This window comes from Ooceraea biroi, chromosome 6 (assembly GCF_003672135.1).
Source record: "Ooceraea biroi isolate clonal line C1 chromosome 6, Obir_v5.4, whole genome shotgun sequence".
NCBI classification, from domain to species: Eukaryota; Metazoa; Arthropoda; class Insecta; order Hymenoptera; family Formicidae; genus Ooceraea; species Ooceraea biroi.
This window is the reverse complement of record NC_039511.1, coordinates 4,990,596-5,006,966: the sequence shown is the minus strand read 5'-3', so window position 1 is coordinate 5,006,966 and position 16,371 is coordinate 4,990,596. Positions and strand designations below refer to the sequence as shown.

Below are 16,371 nucleotides of genomic sequence, written 5' to 3'. Positions count from 1 at the left end.
AAGAAGCGAAATGTGAAGAGAGGTGAAATGGATTCGGCGAGATCGCGCGGCGCGATCTCCGGAAAAGAATTTTCCTTCGGCCGTGCGGAATTCCTACATCGAAATCAAATTCCTGCGATCGCCTCAAGTCCCGGAAACTTAATCGCGAAGGATACGGTTCGCTACACACGAGTCTCGAAATAATACGTATTATATCAGAAATGCAGCCGGGGCCACGAATTCCGCAGCTGACTGCGAGGACGTATAGGATATGTAGGATATAGGATGCAGGACATAGACAGAGAGAGAGAGAGAGAGAGAGAGAGAGAGAGAGGATGCATCGCCGCCGAGATGCGCCGGAAAGCATCGCGTGTTACATGCCCTTCGCTCCGAGAGTTTTCCCGCAGGATATTAGACGCTACCAGTTTCCAGGCGCTCGCACAGCACGCTCGTGAAACAAAGTGACTTCGCGTTGCGCGGTAATATTCGACTATATTGCGGTATCTTGCAACCTGGTGCTTCCGTTTCGAGAGACAGATATTGTAATCGCTCGGTGGAAACGATCGAGATTGAAATGTTTCGAAAGAATGAAACGGTCGTAAGAGCGAATTGAAATCACGACACGTTTCAGCGAGATGTTATCCTGCTCCAAGTGCTCGACTTGGTGGATGAATCACTTTAATGATGAATTTTTTCAGATGATCAAGTGATTACGATAGTACGCTTTCCGATCGAAGAGAATTTCCCTCGAAAGAAATTCCGATATGCGAGTTGGCTGGCTGCTTCAAACCGGAATTGGCCTCTCGCTGTTGCGGTGTCGCATGAATATTAGAGAAGAGGATTAATACATCCGATTCCGATATTACATATTCGTTTGTCTGTAAGCTGCAACCTGATAGCGCTACGAGGATTTCCATCGCAAATGCCGGCGTATTTTCCGACTGAACATTTGCGTGATGCGATTTGCTCAGATATCTTTCCCCACTCGCCCTCCTCTTTTTTCGCGATCCCACGGGGCGCAATCGACCGGGTATGATTTTTCACCGCGGATTTGCGAGACGCGTCCCACTGGCGCGGCACCCTATAAATTCGGCAGTGCGTATAGATAACAGGAAAATCTGCAAACAATGTTGCAAAGCCAATAAACTTGTTCGAATCCATTCGAGAGCGTTTCAGGAAGGAATTTATCGGTTTTGTGCGAGAATTATCCCAACTATCTCCTTCTCTCTCTTTCTCTCTCTGCCCAGGAATTCATCTATGTCGCGAGAAGAGCAACGTGTATCTGTTTTGCGTTTTTTTTTTCCGTTTAATCATCGTGTTTGCCAGATATTTTCTCGTTGTGTGCGAACCCCGGCAATGAGTGTCGCTAATAACGATAAGATTAACATTACAAATCGCGAGTGTCGCTTCGGTAAACGCGATGCGTCCCCGCGATTACGTCTCTCTGTTGACTTTGCCGGAGCATCGCGTTCGCGATATTTTCGCCGGCACTTGCCGTTAATTGAGTTTTCGCGTGCGCTAACGAGACGTTTCCGGTCCGCGCGGAAAATGCTCCGCGAAGTGTATGATTGATAAAGCGGATAACAAGAATAATTTTACATGCGATCTCATTATTTTGCCGTAACAAAAAGAAAACAACAACAACGTAAACTGTCGTCGAAAAATTCAAGATGTTGAAGCGACAAATAATTAGCAATGATTGCTTAGCCGTGATTGCGAATAGAGAGATAACGCTCGCCGAATGCGGAGGGGTTCGCAGCTTCCGCAATTTCACCAAGTGAAGACGTTCTCGACGCGTAAAAATAAGTGAGGACGAACGCGAAGAGACAGAGGCAAGAGAAACGCGGAGCGGGGGCGCGAGAAAGCGGAAGCTGGCGGAAAATTGCCGAGAGCTTTTTGTTATTCCGACGAAAAGTTCTGCCATGCTGATTGGATGATAATGAGCCTCGAAAAGTGCGAAAACGAACCGACGTGCCGGTCGACTTCGCGCAAAGTTTAAGAGCGGAACAGCCCCGGCACGTTGTTATGACGTCAAGCGTCTCCTCTCCCGCGAAACTTTTTATCTTCCAATCCACTTAATCCGAGGGAGCCGAATTTCCTTATCGCATTCGGCCAGGTGAACTCGCTTCCGTTTGCCATCGTCGTCATGTTTTCGTTCGAAAAGTGGAAATGCTGCTCTGTCCTCGACGCAAAATGCGCAATTACACCGCGTTGCTGACGAAACGGCGGAAATCCATTCCGCGGACTCTCGAATCTCTCCGCAATTTTATTCGCATCCGATATACGACTTTCGATATACGAAGTGGTGGAGGAATCAGCCGGCGAAACCGCGATCGTACGATTGTATAATGCGAAACGAGTGCGCGACGAATTCGCGTAAACACCTGACTCACCCCGTCTCGAAGTATCCTGAAGGATACGACTTAAGGAGCACGAACGGGAGCGGAATCGCGAAATGAGAATTCGCGACGTCGAGCGTCGACGTGTCAAACGGCGCCCGTTAAATTTTAACGCGATTTTCCCGATCACCTCGTATATCGTGTATTGCGGCAAGAATAGAAATCTCTTTGGCGTTCGATTACTAAAGCCATTGGCGGGGAGAGATTTATTGACGCTATCGATTGCCGAATGCCCGGCGCGGTGTGTTAGTGTTGGCGATGTTACCTCGCATTCGTTTCGCGCTCGTAATACGTTCAACATCGAAAAAAACGCACGAAAGCGGTTGCAGTGCAAATGGATGCAAATAGAAAATTCACCAACAATTTACGCAAAAAAGGAAAAAAACAAAAAGATACACTGAAAACTGTATGAATCTGTAATTACCCCGTGTGTCTTGTCGGCCGATTTGTCGGTTGTTATGTTTAACTTTGAAAACAAAAAGAAGTTAGTTAATAAACGTGATACAACTGTTGCCGTATGTGGTCATGTTGACGTATAACAGTGTCGTATTACCAGCGAGAGAATACGCGAGGAGAGATTCTATATTAAATTAAGAAGCAACGTTATTCACATTTATAGAAATCTTATGCGCAGGCACAAAGTAGATACGTGTATTTAGATAAAAATAACAAAATGTGCAGATAGATATGCGAAGTCACTTGAAAAACGGTATTTCATACACGAGACACGAATGCTCCGAAGATAGATCATGAATCGTATTACACAGTATTATGCAGATTTCGATGTCATATACCATATGTAAGAAGAGAGAGAAGAAAACGGACTCACCTCGCTGACACTCTTTTGCTTGATTATGTCGAGTGGTAGTCGTTCCATGACGTAGTGAAGGTTGAGGATCTCCTTGACGCGCTTCTTGTCCTGCAGGATCTGCTTCACGCCGGGCTTCTCCAACGCGGCATTGCTGGGCGCGAAGAGGGTCACGTCACGCAGGCGATTGATGTTGCTCATAATATCCTCCCCGAAATCGCGGATGGTCTCGTAAAACTTGTACACCGGTCCGTCCTCCTTTTCCTACACGGAGAGAAAAGATTTCTGTCGATCGGTTGCGCAGTGCTCGCCTCGCTTCTACGAGGAGCCGCATCGGGAAGTACGAGACACAAATAAGAAAAGCAAAAGAAACACATAGAAAAAAAAGAAAGGAAGAAACGCGTAAGGACGACGAAAACGACGTCGAGGCGTCGGGATTGTTCGATGGCGTCCACCTCGGCAGTCATCAATGTTCCATTACGCGTCAATCATGGCGGATGGAAAGGGGTGGTTTCTCACGGATTAAAGCGTAACGGGATTTACATGAACCGCGCCGAATCTGGACGCCGTTAATCCTCTACACGGGAAAACACGGAAAGCGAGAAAAATGAGGAAAGTCGAGGAGATCCGGGAAAGTTGGACGATGAAGGAGCGAGCTGGGAGAGACGGCGCGGAGTTCACGAAGTGAGCTACCGAGTTTCCGTTTCGTCTTCAGACTCGTGTCTACGAGTTCTCGTAAATTGATTCTCGTATATTCGATCGATTTGCTATTTTCCGCGAGCAGTATCTGATTTAGGAAACACGCACGAGCGAAGCCTCGTGGGATCGATCGCGAATAGTGTACGTATGTAAAAGGGCACAAGGGCGATGCGAGATCCATGTGATCTGCCAAGAAATGAAATCCTTTGTGCAGATGACAATCGCGTCGGAGAGATACTAAGAGATCCCCGGGAGATCGCTTAAAGTAAAAAACACTTGAAATTCAGAGGGTTGGTCGCGAGAACGGCACCGTCACAATTAGCTCGGCGTTAACGAAGCTCCGTGTAACTCGCGCCGCGACGAGGACAACAGATGAAATGGATTACTTGCAGAGGAAGAGACAGTGTGCGAGGGAGGAAAAAAGCGTGACTGGGACGTGACCCTTAGCGGCTCACGGAAGCGGCAACGTTACGTGACACGCATAATTTACGTTCCTCACTCGAGTCACTCGGAGTGCCCGATTGCACTTCTCTTGCGGTTCGACAGGAAGTCATGCAACGCGATTGAGCTTTGACAAGTATTTCAGAAATTTGGACAGAAATAAATAATTTGAAATTATTGGATCGCGCAAGATGTTATTGTGGGATAATAGAGACTAACGAAATAAGATATTAACGTAATTTGATTGTCATCAAGATAAAGCAATTGAAATTTTGGCGCATATATTATACTTCAGCTTGCTTGTCGGTTCATGATTTTTCGACGATACCGTACACGACGATACAAGAAACTGAAAATATTTCTGGTATTCTGTCATAAAATGGGACACGCCGTTATATCAGAGCAGAACCATGATGAAAATACACCGAAATCAATGTTCTGGTTTGAAGATTTTAAAATATCTTTGCACTCGACTTGCTATTTCTATATCATTCATCCTTTAAAATGAGAAATAAAAAACTTTTAATTTGTCGTCGTTTCGACAGACTGTAGCTACACCAGAAAAAAAGAAAGATGAAATTTAAAAAATAACTTTTCTAAAAGATAAAGGGCGCCTTGTAAATGGAACTTGACAAGCTTGTTCTAGAATACGTCTACCATTCTTATGAAAAATCTGCGTGTTTTCTGACAGAATACGTGACTTATGAGATATTTCGGAAAAACTGCAAAATTCAATTTCGCGACTCGAGTGGGAACACAGCCAAGTCTCTTTCACGATTTCGGCAGCACGAGAGAAGCGCGAAAAGATGTCTTTGCGCTCTTCTCGCGAAAATCGTGAAGTAATAGCAAAGGAATAAAAAACTGGCGGCTTTGAAAAATTTCGAGAGGTCGGCGAGTAACAAAGCTTTAATGAACACTTCCGTTTCCTTATATAACTCCTGCCAGATCGGATTACAGAGATAGAAAAAAGTGAAAAGGTAATTAACGAGGTGGCAGTTAGTTATTCATGACGCTCGTGGCATCGATGTGGTTCTCGCTGTTCATGGACGAGCTTAATGAAAGAGAACAGTCGGGAAAGAAGAGAAAATCTACAAAATAGGAAGACGAGAAACAGTGGCAAACACGAAATCCGATGATTACGCTGGAGAATTACTTTTCAGTGTTCTCGATCCACGCAAACACGGGAAGAGGGAGACGCAATTCCCTGGACTCTTTCTGTGCACCCGGATAAAGGTGTATGTAACGTTGTTCACCGACACGACTCGAAAAAGCGAGCGGTCATTATAATATGAAAATAAGGAAGCCAAGTAAAGTCAGAAGGAAAATATTCGAGAGTTTATGCTTACTTTGAAAAATTCTCGAATTCAATCGTTGCGTCTTTTGCAAGCGCACATACGTAAGTGCAAAATCGCACGAATCTCGTACTGGCCGGATAATATTACTAAAAGGATGGAGTTTATGCAGCTCTGGGTTAGAACAACATCGGCTTTCGCGCAGGAAAAATCCATGGAAGTCATTTCTCCCTCTTTCCCGTGTCCGCCAAATGCCGTCGACATTTCCCTCGTGGCACAAATCTCTCTCTTTTCCGTCTCTCCTCCTCCTTCGCCAACTATTTATTTCGCCTTCCTTCCCACTCTCCCTTTCGTTCTTTTTGCTCGTCCCTCGTTAATCTCTCTTTTGCAGGTTCGAGGCTCGAGGCCAACGGGAAAGCCGGGAAGTAACGAAAAGGCGGATTAACTAGGCATCTGAGGCATTGCGGGAGAAAAATATTGACAGAGAGAGCTCAAGAGGAGAGACGAAAAAAGGTTGAGAGAAAAGGGATAGAGAGAGAGGAGAAAGAGAAAGAGAGAAAGCGATACAGGAAAAGGGAAAACTCGCAGCGAAAGTCGATCGGCGATCGTTAGCCGGGCCATCTCTCCGAACGAACGAGAAAGGCGAGATTAATAACGATACATCGCTACTGCTAGGGTGCCTACGCTGGGATAAATTAATAAAAATGTAGGTAATGGGGATAGCGAGAACGACAGGGCTCGCCCGTGTGGCGGAAGATTAAGGGGAGAGGAAGAGAACTCTCTTCCGCGTCTTGAAATCGTATCGATCGGCGAAGGCTCGTTCCTCTGTTTTTCTCCCCTTGCCGGCCCTGTTCTTTTGTATTCAGAGCATCGAACCGTGAAGTTGTATACGTGTCGGCAAAGTTCCCGTGCTGGAGCAGAAATACGGATCTCGGAACGGAATCGTCTTGAGGAGCACGTACTCGAGATTCCCGGTTATCCTGAGATCTCCTCGCGTTATTCTTAATTATTTTAAGGGATTTTAGGCATTCAAACAATTGGCTTCGTGGATCGACCGATTCCGGATCGAGGTCTGCAGAGAGTCCTGTCTCTCTTTCTCGAGACTTTGTTGTTTGGAATATTTGCATTTACTGATCATATTCTTGTAACGGCTTGCCTTCGATCAGGATCGATGCCCTGCCTTGTCTCCCTTCATCGTACCCTGTTTTGTTCGTCCGTACCCTAGCTTTGCTCGCGGCAATATTGACTTTATTTCACTTGCACTTGCATCGCGCTTTATAAACGGCTCAGCGGAACGAGATTCCTCGATCGCATTTTCATGTAAATTGCTGAAACGTCGTCGCGGAGACGATCGCAGATTCTACTACTTGTGTGTACAAGGATCTAAAGATATTCGAGGATCAAACGATCCACGCATTATTCCTGGACGCCAGAATTCAAGAAGGTTCTCCTGCGATCCCGGATCCGAGGATCCGAGAATACGAGGTTTCGCGGCTTGAAAACTGAAAACGTCCAGGAATCAAGTGACCCCTGGATCTAGAGATCCAGGGACTCGGCATTCCTGGATTCAAAGCTCCGGGAACCCGTGCGTCCAAGGATCGATGGATCCGCGGATCCATCGGCGACAAGATTGGCGTCTGAAAAGTGTCGTGTGTATTCGTAGTCTCATGATGAGAGTTCATTTAGTAAGTACTTACGATGCCCTATACGACATGCAGAGTCCAATAGAGACATGCAAAGCACCACAGAATAACATCATTGAGTCAATATAAGAATAAACACATTTACACAATTGATCAAGAAAAAAAAGAATAAAAAAATAGAGAACAAAATCGCTCGACAGTAAAAGGGGGATTACACGCGGGACTCTTTTCGTGTTGGAGAACGCGGGTTCTCTCTGGAAGGAAAAATCGTTTCTCCTGCGCTTGTTTCAACCCTGGAAACGCGAAACAGTTCAAAGCGCACGTTTCCCCGTTCAGCGACGAAGATTGATCGCGTTATTTTTACTGTTATTACGATTAATCTTCAATATGATCGGTACTCAAGAATTAATGTTATTCGCGAATCGATCAAATAACCGTTGCAGAAGGCGGGTCATTTTCGTTTCCGTGACGTGACGTCACGGAAACGTAGCCACGGCGATGCGCGAAGGGTTAATTAGTCACTGATTGCGACCATCAGTCATTTGCGAGGGCGATTAATCGAGCGCGATTCGTTGCGAGATCGCGTTACCGTCCGGGGTGCGCGACGTGCGATTTTTTGATGGGGGTCTCCTCCGGCGTATTGTAAATTACAAGTCGAGATTATCAGGAGGTAATTAATAGAGCGGACGGGCGCGCCGTGGAAATTTAGTGCGCTCAATGCGCCCGGACGGGCAATTACGATAAACGTCATTTCGCATGAAAACGACGGTATCGTGCCGCGGCGCCGCGATATCATCGTGAGTAATGGCAAGACGACGACGCCGCGTTCCGCGACGCGGAAAATTTCGGCTCGGTCGCGGTCGCGTCGTTTAATTGTGATCTATGGGTCCACGAGGATTTCTATCGAGACGCGATTATGCTCAGACGTTGCGCGGTGCATTCTTTGCACGAGTCGAATGCGCGAGGAACAAAGGGGCTGATCGAGCAAATATTTTCACCACTCGACCATGCCGGATCAAACGGATCCAAAGACTCGAGTCGGGAGAGATAGCAAGACCGGCACGGTCCGAACAATCCTCCGTTGGGACATTGAATCCGAGAGATCCAAACATGGTTATATTTAATTTCATATTTATACTATACATTAGATATATATGTAATGTAAGTGTTCCGGGAGAGCCGTATGCGCGTCGCGGGCGAATTACTTTCCCAAGGAATCCGACGTCAATTTTTCCTTAGCGGGAATTTGGCCCGAGAGATTCATGTTTACTTGAATTTTCCGTGCACCTCGGAAATTTCAGATCGGCGATACGACGCCTTCGCCAAGGAAAGATGGACTGGAAATTACTTGCGGGGTAACGCTCCCGCGATGTGATTGTACGCGACTCTCCCGGAGCACTCTGCAACGTATAGCGATATACGATTAGGCGTGATGAGATGATCCGAAAAGGGGGATGAATGGTAACAGCGTTCATGATCGAATGCGCTGATAAACATGTCGCGTGATATCGTGACTATGCCGTTATGTGAATGTCGCGCGGGCCGTATCATGATCTGTGAGAATCATGGGAAACGCGGCTTCTCCGGGTTATACCTTTACGCACACGTCCAACCAAGTTTTGCCCCGCTTCGCTCCAATAAATCTCCGATATCGCATGCGACGAAGTAAGCGAGGCGGAGTAATCTGTCTATAAATAACGGCGAAAGGTTTCTCGGTTTTTCTTTTTGATGCCTTGTACCTCCGGATTCCTCGGCGTTTCCCGTAAATCCCCGAAAACCCTTATGCTTTCGGATCTTTGACGGAGTCCCAAGGAGCGCCGGAAGTTCGTGCTCTGGGAGTCTTATCTCGTCGAACTTGCTCAGATTCGACGATTTCACTTGCGTGGAACATTCGAAATTGTGGCTTCGTACGTTCCGCGCGGTGTTTCCGATGAATAGCGCGTGTTTCCCGACAGGAAGTCGGTGCAAAACTTGCTTGACACGTGCGGTACACGTCGTGTCATCCCGGTGCTCCCGTCTTCGACAGCATGCGACATTCATGAGACTAACAATTAACGCTAGCAGTGCAACGTGCAGTGCGTACTGTCGCTAAACACTGAACTGACTTTTTGCGAGGAAGATCTCACTCGGTCGGCATCAACGCTCCGTCGTAAAGCGCGTTGCAGTCGTCGTAACCGTAAAACGGTTCTCAGTGCCACTAAAAGATGTATCGTGTAATCGCGCGCCGGTCTCCCGCCGGTCGGATAATACACTTCGAAAATGAAATTTTTACAGCGCATCCAGAAGCACTAACTTGTCTCAGGCGGCGAGAGTGTCGCGCGAAAAATCCCTCGGCGGAACAACGGCTGAGGGATGAAACGCGATCAACTTCGTCGCGGAAGGGTGTCCCGGTATTTCCGCCGTGACTGAAAGCCGACGCTATTTACAAAGCGCGTAAGCAACATTGGGGAGATGAGTTCTTTTCAGCGACATGATATTGCATCAAATGCGTCACATTAAACGCGCACATTAAGCTTCAATTTAGAGCTTTAATTATTTCGTGTAGTAATGATCATATACATTGATAGTTGAGTATGCGTGTGCCCACTATTAATCTTCCTTGCAAGGTAGAACAGTGCATTCTCCAGGCGGCAGCTAGTAATTCGTACGAGCGCTGTTTCCAAGTCATCATTCAGAAAACGTGAGAGTAAGTTTAAACGCCATACATCTCGTCTCGCTTTCAAACATTCATCGCTCCCCTTTAACTTCCTCCCTTCACTACGATGAAGTACCACTCCAAATGGATTCATTCTACATTCCCCGTCGACGCGTTTCGTCTACGAATCAAAAGGAGCCCGTAAATGATCTCCGTGCGAATCTCGCGGTCGCATCGGTTGTAAAAATGAAAAAAGAAATACAAAGAGAGAAAGAGAAGAGAAACGGCGGTCCAGAGAGGTCCGGAAAAAAAGCGCCAGGAGGCCCGAATTCAATCTTCGTCAGAAAACCCATTACAACCCCGGGGAACAAAATTCCACTCGTAAATCCTTTATCGTCGCTGCAACGCCGAGCGGGAGATCCTCCCTAAATCCCAGCCGATCCCACGTGTTAGAAATCTAAACTCGATATATCACGGTAGCCTCCCGATCTCCTTCCCTCCCATCCACGTGCATTATTAGACGCGTTCGGGGTCAGTGCGGCTTGGCGGTTACATCGATCTACGGGATCCAATCGCGGTCCGTATAGCCTTATCGAATGCCGTCGGGGTAAGTTCGTCGTAATGTTGGTCTGAAAATTTACGCGGCACATTCGGAGCCGATGGAGGCGCCGAACGAGCGTTTAAGTCCGCTTTAAGGGTCTCGTAAAAACCACCCGCGGACACGCCGGCTAAGTCAGCCGCGTTACTCTTTACTAGTCGGCCAAATGACTGTATTATGGCCCGATAGTCGGTTATATCCGCGTCGTACTCGCGTCGCGCCTCGCGACGAAGCGGTCCGGACGCGTCGCGCTCCCGGACGGCGTCGCGGCGCGTCTTTACGACAGTTCCTCCTCCTCGGGATGCGAATTCGCTGCGGGACTTCCGGTGGTCCCACTGCGCCGCGGTCGGAAGTGCATCGGAAAGTCCGACATAATTTCTACTTCGATCGGCATTACCGTGACATCGGATCCTGCGGACCTCTCGTCGGGAACGTTAACTGCGACAGTCACGCAACTTGTCCGACTCTGCTTGCTTGAAGAATTAACTTCAAAAATTATACATTTACTATTTATGTACTGTATTGTAGGCTGGAGTAGAAATTTTTCATCGCGTGCGAAAATTTATGGACTAAAGTAATTTTTGAAACGGCAATGAAAGGTTTATTCCGGGGGATGAATGGTAAGGATAGCAGTTCGACGTTCGATAGCGCGGGACGATTTATGCGCCGTTTTAATACCGAAAGTGACTAATGTATCACGCCTCTTTGGCTTCCCTGGGATGAAAATAGTTCTCTAAAGCCCTAAAACGAGTGTATTTCAGCGCTTCTGTTTTCCGGATTATTAACGCGTCATTAGTGCTCGTGTTCACATTGTTCCGAGCGATGCGGAGAGAAGACATGCAGTCGCGATAAAAACGAGCGCGAGCTCTAGATTGGTTGTGTGATTGATCGTGAATAAAGTTATTAATGACACGGTAGATTGTCGAGCGTTTACGTTACCGATTCGCGACATGATATTCAATTTAACCAGCGTCCCGGCTTAATGGCCCGCACTTCCGCCGTCATTCAAATTTCAATTTTGAACGGTCCACGATACCGAAAAAATTAGTGCACGATCTGAGCAGTCCAACTCAAACGCAAGTTGCGTGACTTTGCAGTCGTTTCGCATTCGCGCGAGAACGCGAACCGCGTTATCCGAGCGCGGACAATGTCGCGGATTAATATCCGCGACTTTTCGAAAAGTCCGGATAGAGATATCGCGACAGTTCCGCTTCTGCGTCACGTGCAACTTTCTCGGTAACTTTCTTACATTCGACCGGACGCCTTTCCTCCGAGATAAAGCCACTGTCGACAAGCAAGCGGCTGCATGGAGGCAGCGCGCCTCGCCATTCCTTCTCTCGATGAGGTACGATTCTCTCGAGAAGGGCGAACCTGAAATTTACGACGCTTGTATGGCGCGAGAGCGCCTTGTCTTCGCCGGTGTCAGTGGAAAACTCGCGCGAGCGGAATAAGGAGAAAGGAGACGAGAGACAGAGGAAGAGCTTTCCACGGACTTTTTTCGCCGCGACATATTTCATTTCCCGAGACTTCCCGCTTCTTCTATGCGGCGCGTCGGAACTCGCGCTTCCCTTCCTTAGGATTGTAAATGGCGAACGACCGCGCTGAGTAATGAATCCAGAAGAATCCTTGTTTCGCTCGGCGGACAATCACTCAGTCCGCGAACGGAGGAGGAACTTAAAAATCGCCGGCAGGATCGTCCGCAGCTTTCCTCGGATTCTACGTACCCGCGATTGCAATATTCGACTAATTCAAGTCCTCGCGGATCGGAGAGATCTTCCGATTTCCGTCCGTAATGTCTACCTGGCTCCTTTCCGTCGACTACGTGCGACCGGAGGACTCGGGACTCTATCGACAATACGAGAATTGCTGGCATGCACGGTCCGTGTCGTATGTATACGTGTGCGTGTGTACGTAGTGTGGATCGTGTGTATGCATCCAGACACTATATCCTCGTTAACACCCGCATACACATACATGTACATATCAGTCAATCAGGCATGCGTTTCTATGACGAAACTAAATCGGAAGTTCTCTGTGTGAGGCTCGCAGCGTGCGTGCGTTTCGAGTGCAATCGAGTGCAAGGCGCGATTTTCTCCCTTTGGATATTCGGTTAGGGACCGGTTATAGGACTGGCTTGGTATATTCATGGGGGTGATTGTATGCGGAACATCGCGATCAATAGTACTCCATAATGACGCTATTTATCGGTTAATTGTTTATCGGTTAACGCGCCGGAAAAAATATATAAATTCCTTTTGGTGGAATAATATATTTATGTAGCCTCGAATATTCCCCGACGTTCATATTTTACATCGCAATACGAAAATACTGGAATATTAAGCATAAATTATTAATAATGTTCGTTTTATATAAATTGTTCATTTTTTCATTATTACAAATGTTTTCGTGAAAATGCAATAATACGGTGGCGGAATTTTATTAAATATACTTGCTGCTTTTGCGTTTGTTTAATCTTCAATATTAAATATATTAATAATCAAGCCTCAGATATCAACATATTGAAATAGCACGCCAATTAGTCGTAGATTAAAGTTTAATTATCATTTCTTTTCACTTGTAATTAAGTTGCTCAATTTTATTTAGAATTACTGCCACTTGCGTCACAGCAACCGTCATAACACGTCCAGATTGAGTTTTGGTATATGTGATACTGGGAAAATGGACAATTTTATGGAACGTTCATTGTAACGAACATACATAAACGTGTTTTGCTCCAATTACAAATCGTTGAGAAACGCGTATCAAAGCACCGTGTTGTGCACCGTCATTCTCGAGCTCGTCCTCGTTATTCCCACGTTTTAGTCGCGTGTTAGAACTTTAACGGAAGTGACCCGCGCACGAGCAACAACCCAAGTTATTCGCCTATCAAACTGCACGTAAAAAAGTCACGATTGAGCATTGCGCGGTAATTTCAGCTTGATACGTCGCAAAGTCGGCCAAATCTGATTCTTATAGCGATGTATAGCTCGATCAAATTGAAGACAAATTGAAAAATTGTTTCTGTCAAGAACACGCAAAATAATCCACCAACAAATGTTTGAAACTTGCTATTGACAAGATGATAAACATTTTCTGTCTCTATTATCTTGCGTTTTTATTTTATATCAAACTCGAATAATTTTCAAAATATGAACGTATTACGTACTGTTAAGAGCAATTTGAAAATTTCCAGCTCGGAGAACTTACTCAAGGACTTTGATTTCGAGCTTACTTGATTTGACTTCTCTATGTAGATTATTTTGAGAGTTTCCGTTGTGAATAAAATCTTTGTTCCTGCAAATTTCACAGATTTCGCACTTTCGAGGGTGTAACGAATCTCTGAAGTTTCGGGTTTAATTTCGGATATCTAGATATATCGCTGAGAATTTCAAGAATTTTGCTACGGATCCGAGATACATCCGCTTTTCGAGTAAATCCTCCTGGAAAAGCGCCTGCGAGACTCTGCAAGTCTCGCCAAAACCGTGCATAGAAACCGAGGGTTCAACGACCCGATTTTCAGATGGGATTCGTCAATCGGGAAAGCTGCGCCATAAAAAAAGCGGGGAGAAGGAGGAAAGGGGCCCGCTTTGATTTGCATCGTAAATAGCGGCGCGTTGGTACAGTCCCGTGGAAAAGGGCCTCAAAAATCGCGCATAGTGGTTTCGTGCAAAAAAGAAGAGAGAGAGAAAGAGAGAAAGAGGGAAGGAAATGCACATTTTTGCCGGGCGCGTCAAGCGTGAGGAGGACGGGATGCGTGGACCGAGGGTGGAGACGGGAGGAGAGCTGAAAAAGAGAGGCAATAGGACGCATAAAAAATAGCGACTACAAAATGCAAAGTCAGCGGCCGTTCTACGCTCGCGAATACGCGCGAGTGCGTGCGCGCGTGTGCACGATTCGCGCATTTTTTTCTTTTTCTTTTTTTTTTCCTTTTCTATTCGCTCGCCGTCTTTTGCGCGAATACGTGCACGTGCGCGCGAGATTCTCTCGCTCTTTGCTCGCTCGTGCTGCTCTACTCGGCTCGGTACATGTGACGGACGTAGAAAAGGCGCACATTAAGCTCTCACGGTGGTTCATAGTTTGCATAGCTTTGGCGACGTCGTGTAATGCGCGCCGGTGTCCGCATTTTACGTGCGCGGATCGATGAAACGACGCTGAGGTACTTTTCCCCCTTAGCGGCGCGCGCGGACGATGAAAAAATTTGGCATCATCTTCTCGGGAGATGAGTAAGGACTTTCTTACAACGAGATCGGGATAACAGGGATTCGGTGATCCGAAAGCAACATTCAGCTTATTTGCAATTCGATGCGGTTTTTCGTTACATCGATCGAGAAGCGGTTTTTCGCCAATAAGATCAGACATCGGCACGCAGTGAGGATAACGACGATGAGCGAGAAGATATGGCGGCGCACGAGAGAGAGAGAAGAGACACATGAAAAAATGAAATCATTAAGAGACGTGAAGTGGAGATAGACAGAGAGAAAAAGAGAGAAATTCTGAGAGAGGCAGACAATGAAAGGTGATAGAAAGAAAGCAAAAAACAAGAGTGGAATGTACTGCGATGAACGGAGATCGTTCGGGATGAGTGTGTGATTGATGTACGTGATGTATAGATGTGTGTGTGTCACCATAAAGAGTCGTCATATAAGATACATCAAGATTTCATGTGAAACCTTTATCTTTTCTTTACTTATTATTTTTATTCGTTATTTATCGACATCCAGAGTACCTTGAGAGCAATGATCTTCTCCGACAAAAATGTGGAAACCGACATTTTTAATTATAAAAAGACAGCTTAATCGGAACATTCAAAACGCAATTGCGGCGATCTACACAGCCGACGTAATGATAAATTAGAGTCATCAGTAATTAAATTAAACAGAAAGCGAAATAGAGAGAGAAAATCTTCTCAGAGGCATTCTGTATCATTATGGTGACATGGCGACGTGACGGTGATCCGAGAATGAATGTCGGTGCGCAGTGGAAGACAGAAAAAGAGAAATAGAGTCGTGGTGACAGAGTAGAGAGTCTAGAAAAAAGGCGGTGGCGAATTACCTTGAAGGACTGCACAGAGAAACCGGAAACCAGGGTCGGTCCATAACATAAGAAGTGAACAGAAAACAGAAGAAGGTAAATTTGTAATTAGGTCGTTCGCTGTAAGAGACACTGTAAGCATTCGGCATGTAACTTCCTGCTGAGGGGGTGGATTGGGCTTCAGAAGAGAAGGCAGGGGGGGGGGACAAGTGAAAGAGACAGAGTATTATATCGTGTCTTTCTGTTGATCGATGGATCCAACGTGTGCTACCGGGTGCTGGAAGAATTTATGCTAGGATGACTCAAGTGTCGCATAACGACCAGCTGAGACCAGCTCGCAAAGCTTGTTGCTCGAGCTGCGATTTATCGCATCCTCGAATCTTTCAACTTAATGTTGCATCAAGCAGTCAATGACTACGTTTCAGCGAGTTTGTGCGACTCTTGATGATCATCCTGCAAGTTAGAAGGGTAATGTAAGTTGTTCTATATACAAAAGAGTATATAATATCAAGTATGTTACAATCGAGAGAAATGTTTCTGGACAAGCTTGCGACTTCGGTGCGACTCTTCGACGAGAACGCTAATTGATTGCCAAGCAAGAATTGAATTCCGCGACGAAGGGATCGAAATTTGTGCGAAATTTCTTTATTCGCGACCATGCGTTGAGTGTTGAGCTTTAACCGACACTTCGGTCCTAACTCCATCGCCGCTCGATACGAACAATCGAGTTTTATTGTTGGCATTGCGGCATGCGTCGCGCCGGTGTTAACTTATTATTGAACGGTTCTAGTATAGCCAATTAACTTGCAGCTTGCGTGCCGCTATTTCGCGTATGACGCGCAAATA

The 16,371-nt window shown here is 46.3% G+C and overlaps 1 protein-coding gene across 7 annotated transcripts in view; it reads right to left on the bottom strand.

The window, feature by feature from the left end:
- Positions 1–16,371, bottom strand: part of LOC105281967 (fasciclin-1) — a 230,834-nt gene that overhangs the window by 17,911 nt on the left and 196,552 nt on the right. For 2 of the 7 annotated variants that reach the window (XM_011343574.2, XM_011343604.2), the window contains exons 8-11: positions 15,547–15,555; positions 7,316–7,321; positions 3,208–3,450; positions 2,803–2,844 (exon numbers count right to left, since the gene is read on the bottom strand). In XM_011343574.2, the coding sequence (XP_011341876.1) occupies positions 2,803–2,844; positions 3,208–3,450; positions 7,316–7,321; positions 15,547–15,555 (300 nt within the window). The remainder of the gene's footprint in view (positions 1–2,802; positions 2,845–3,207; positions 3,451–7,315; positions 7,322–15,546; positions 15,556–16,371) is intronic. The other 5 variants (XM_011343595.3, XM_026970368.1, XM_011343578.2 and 2 more) reach the window with 4 other exon arrangements.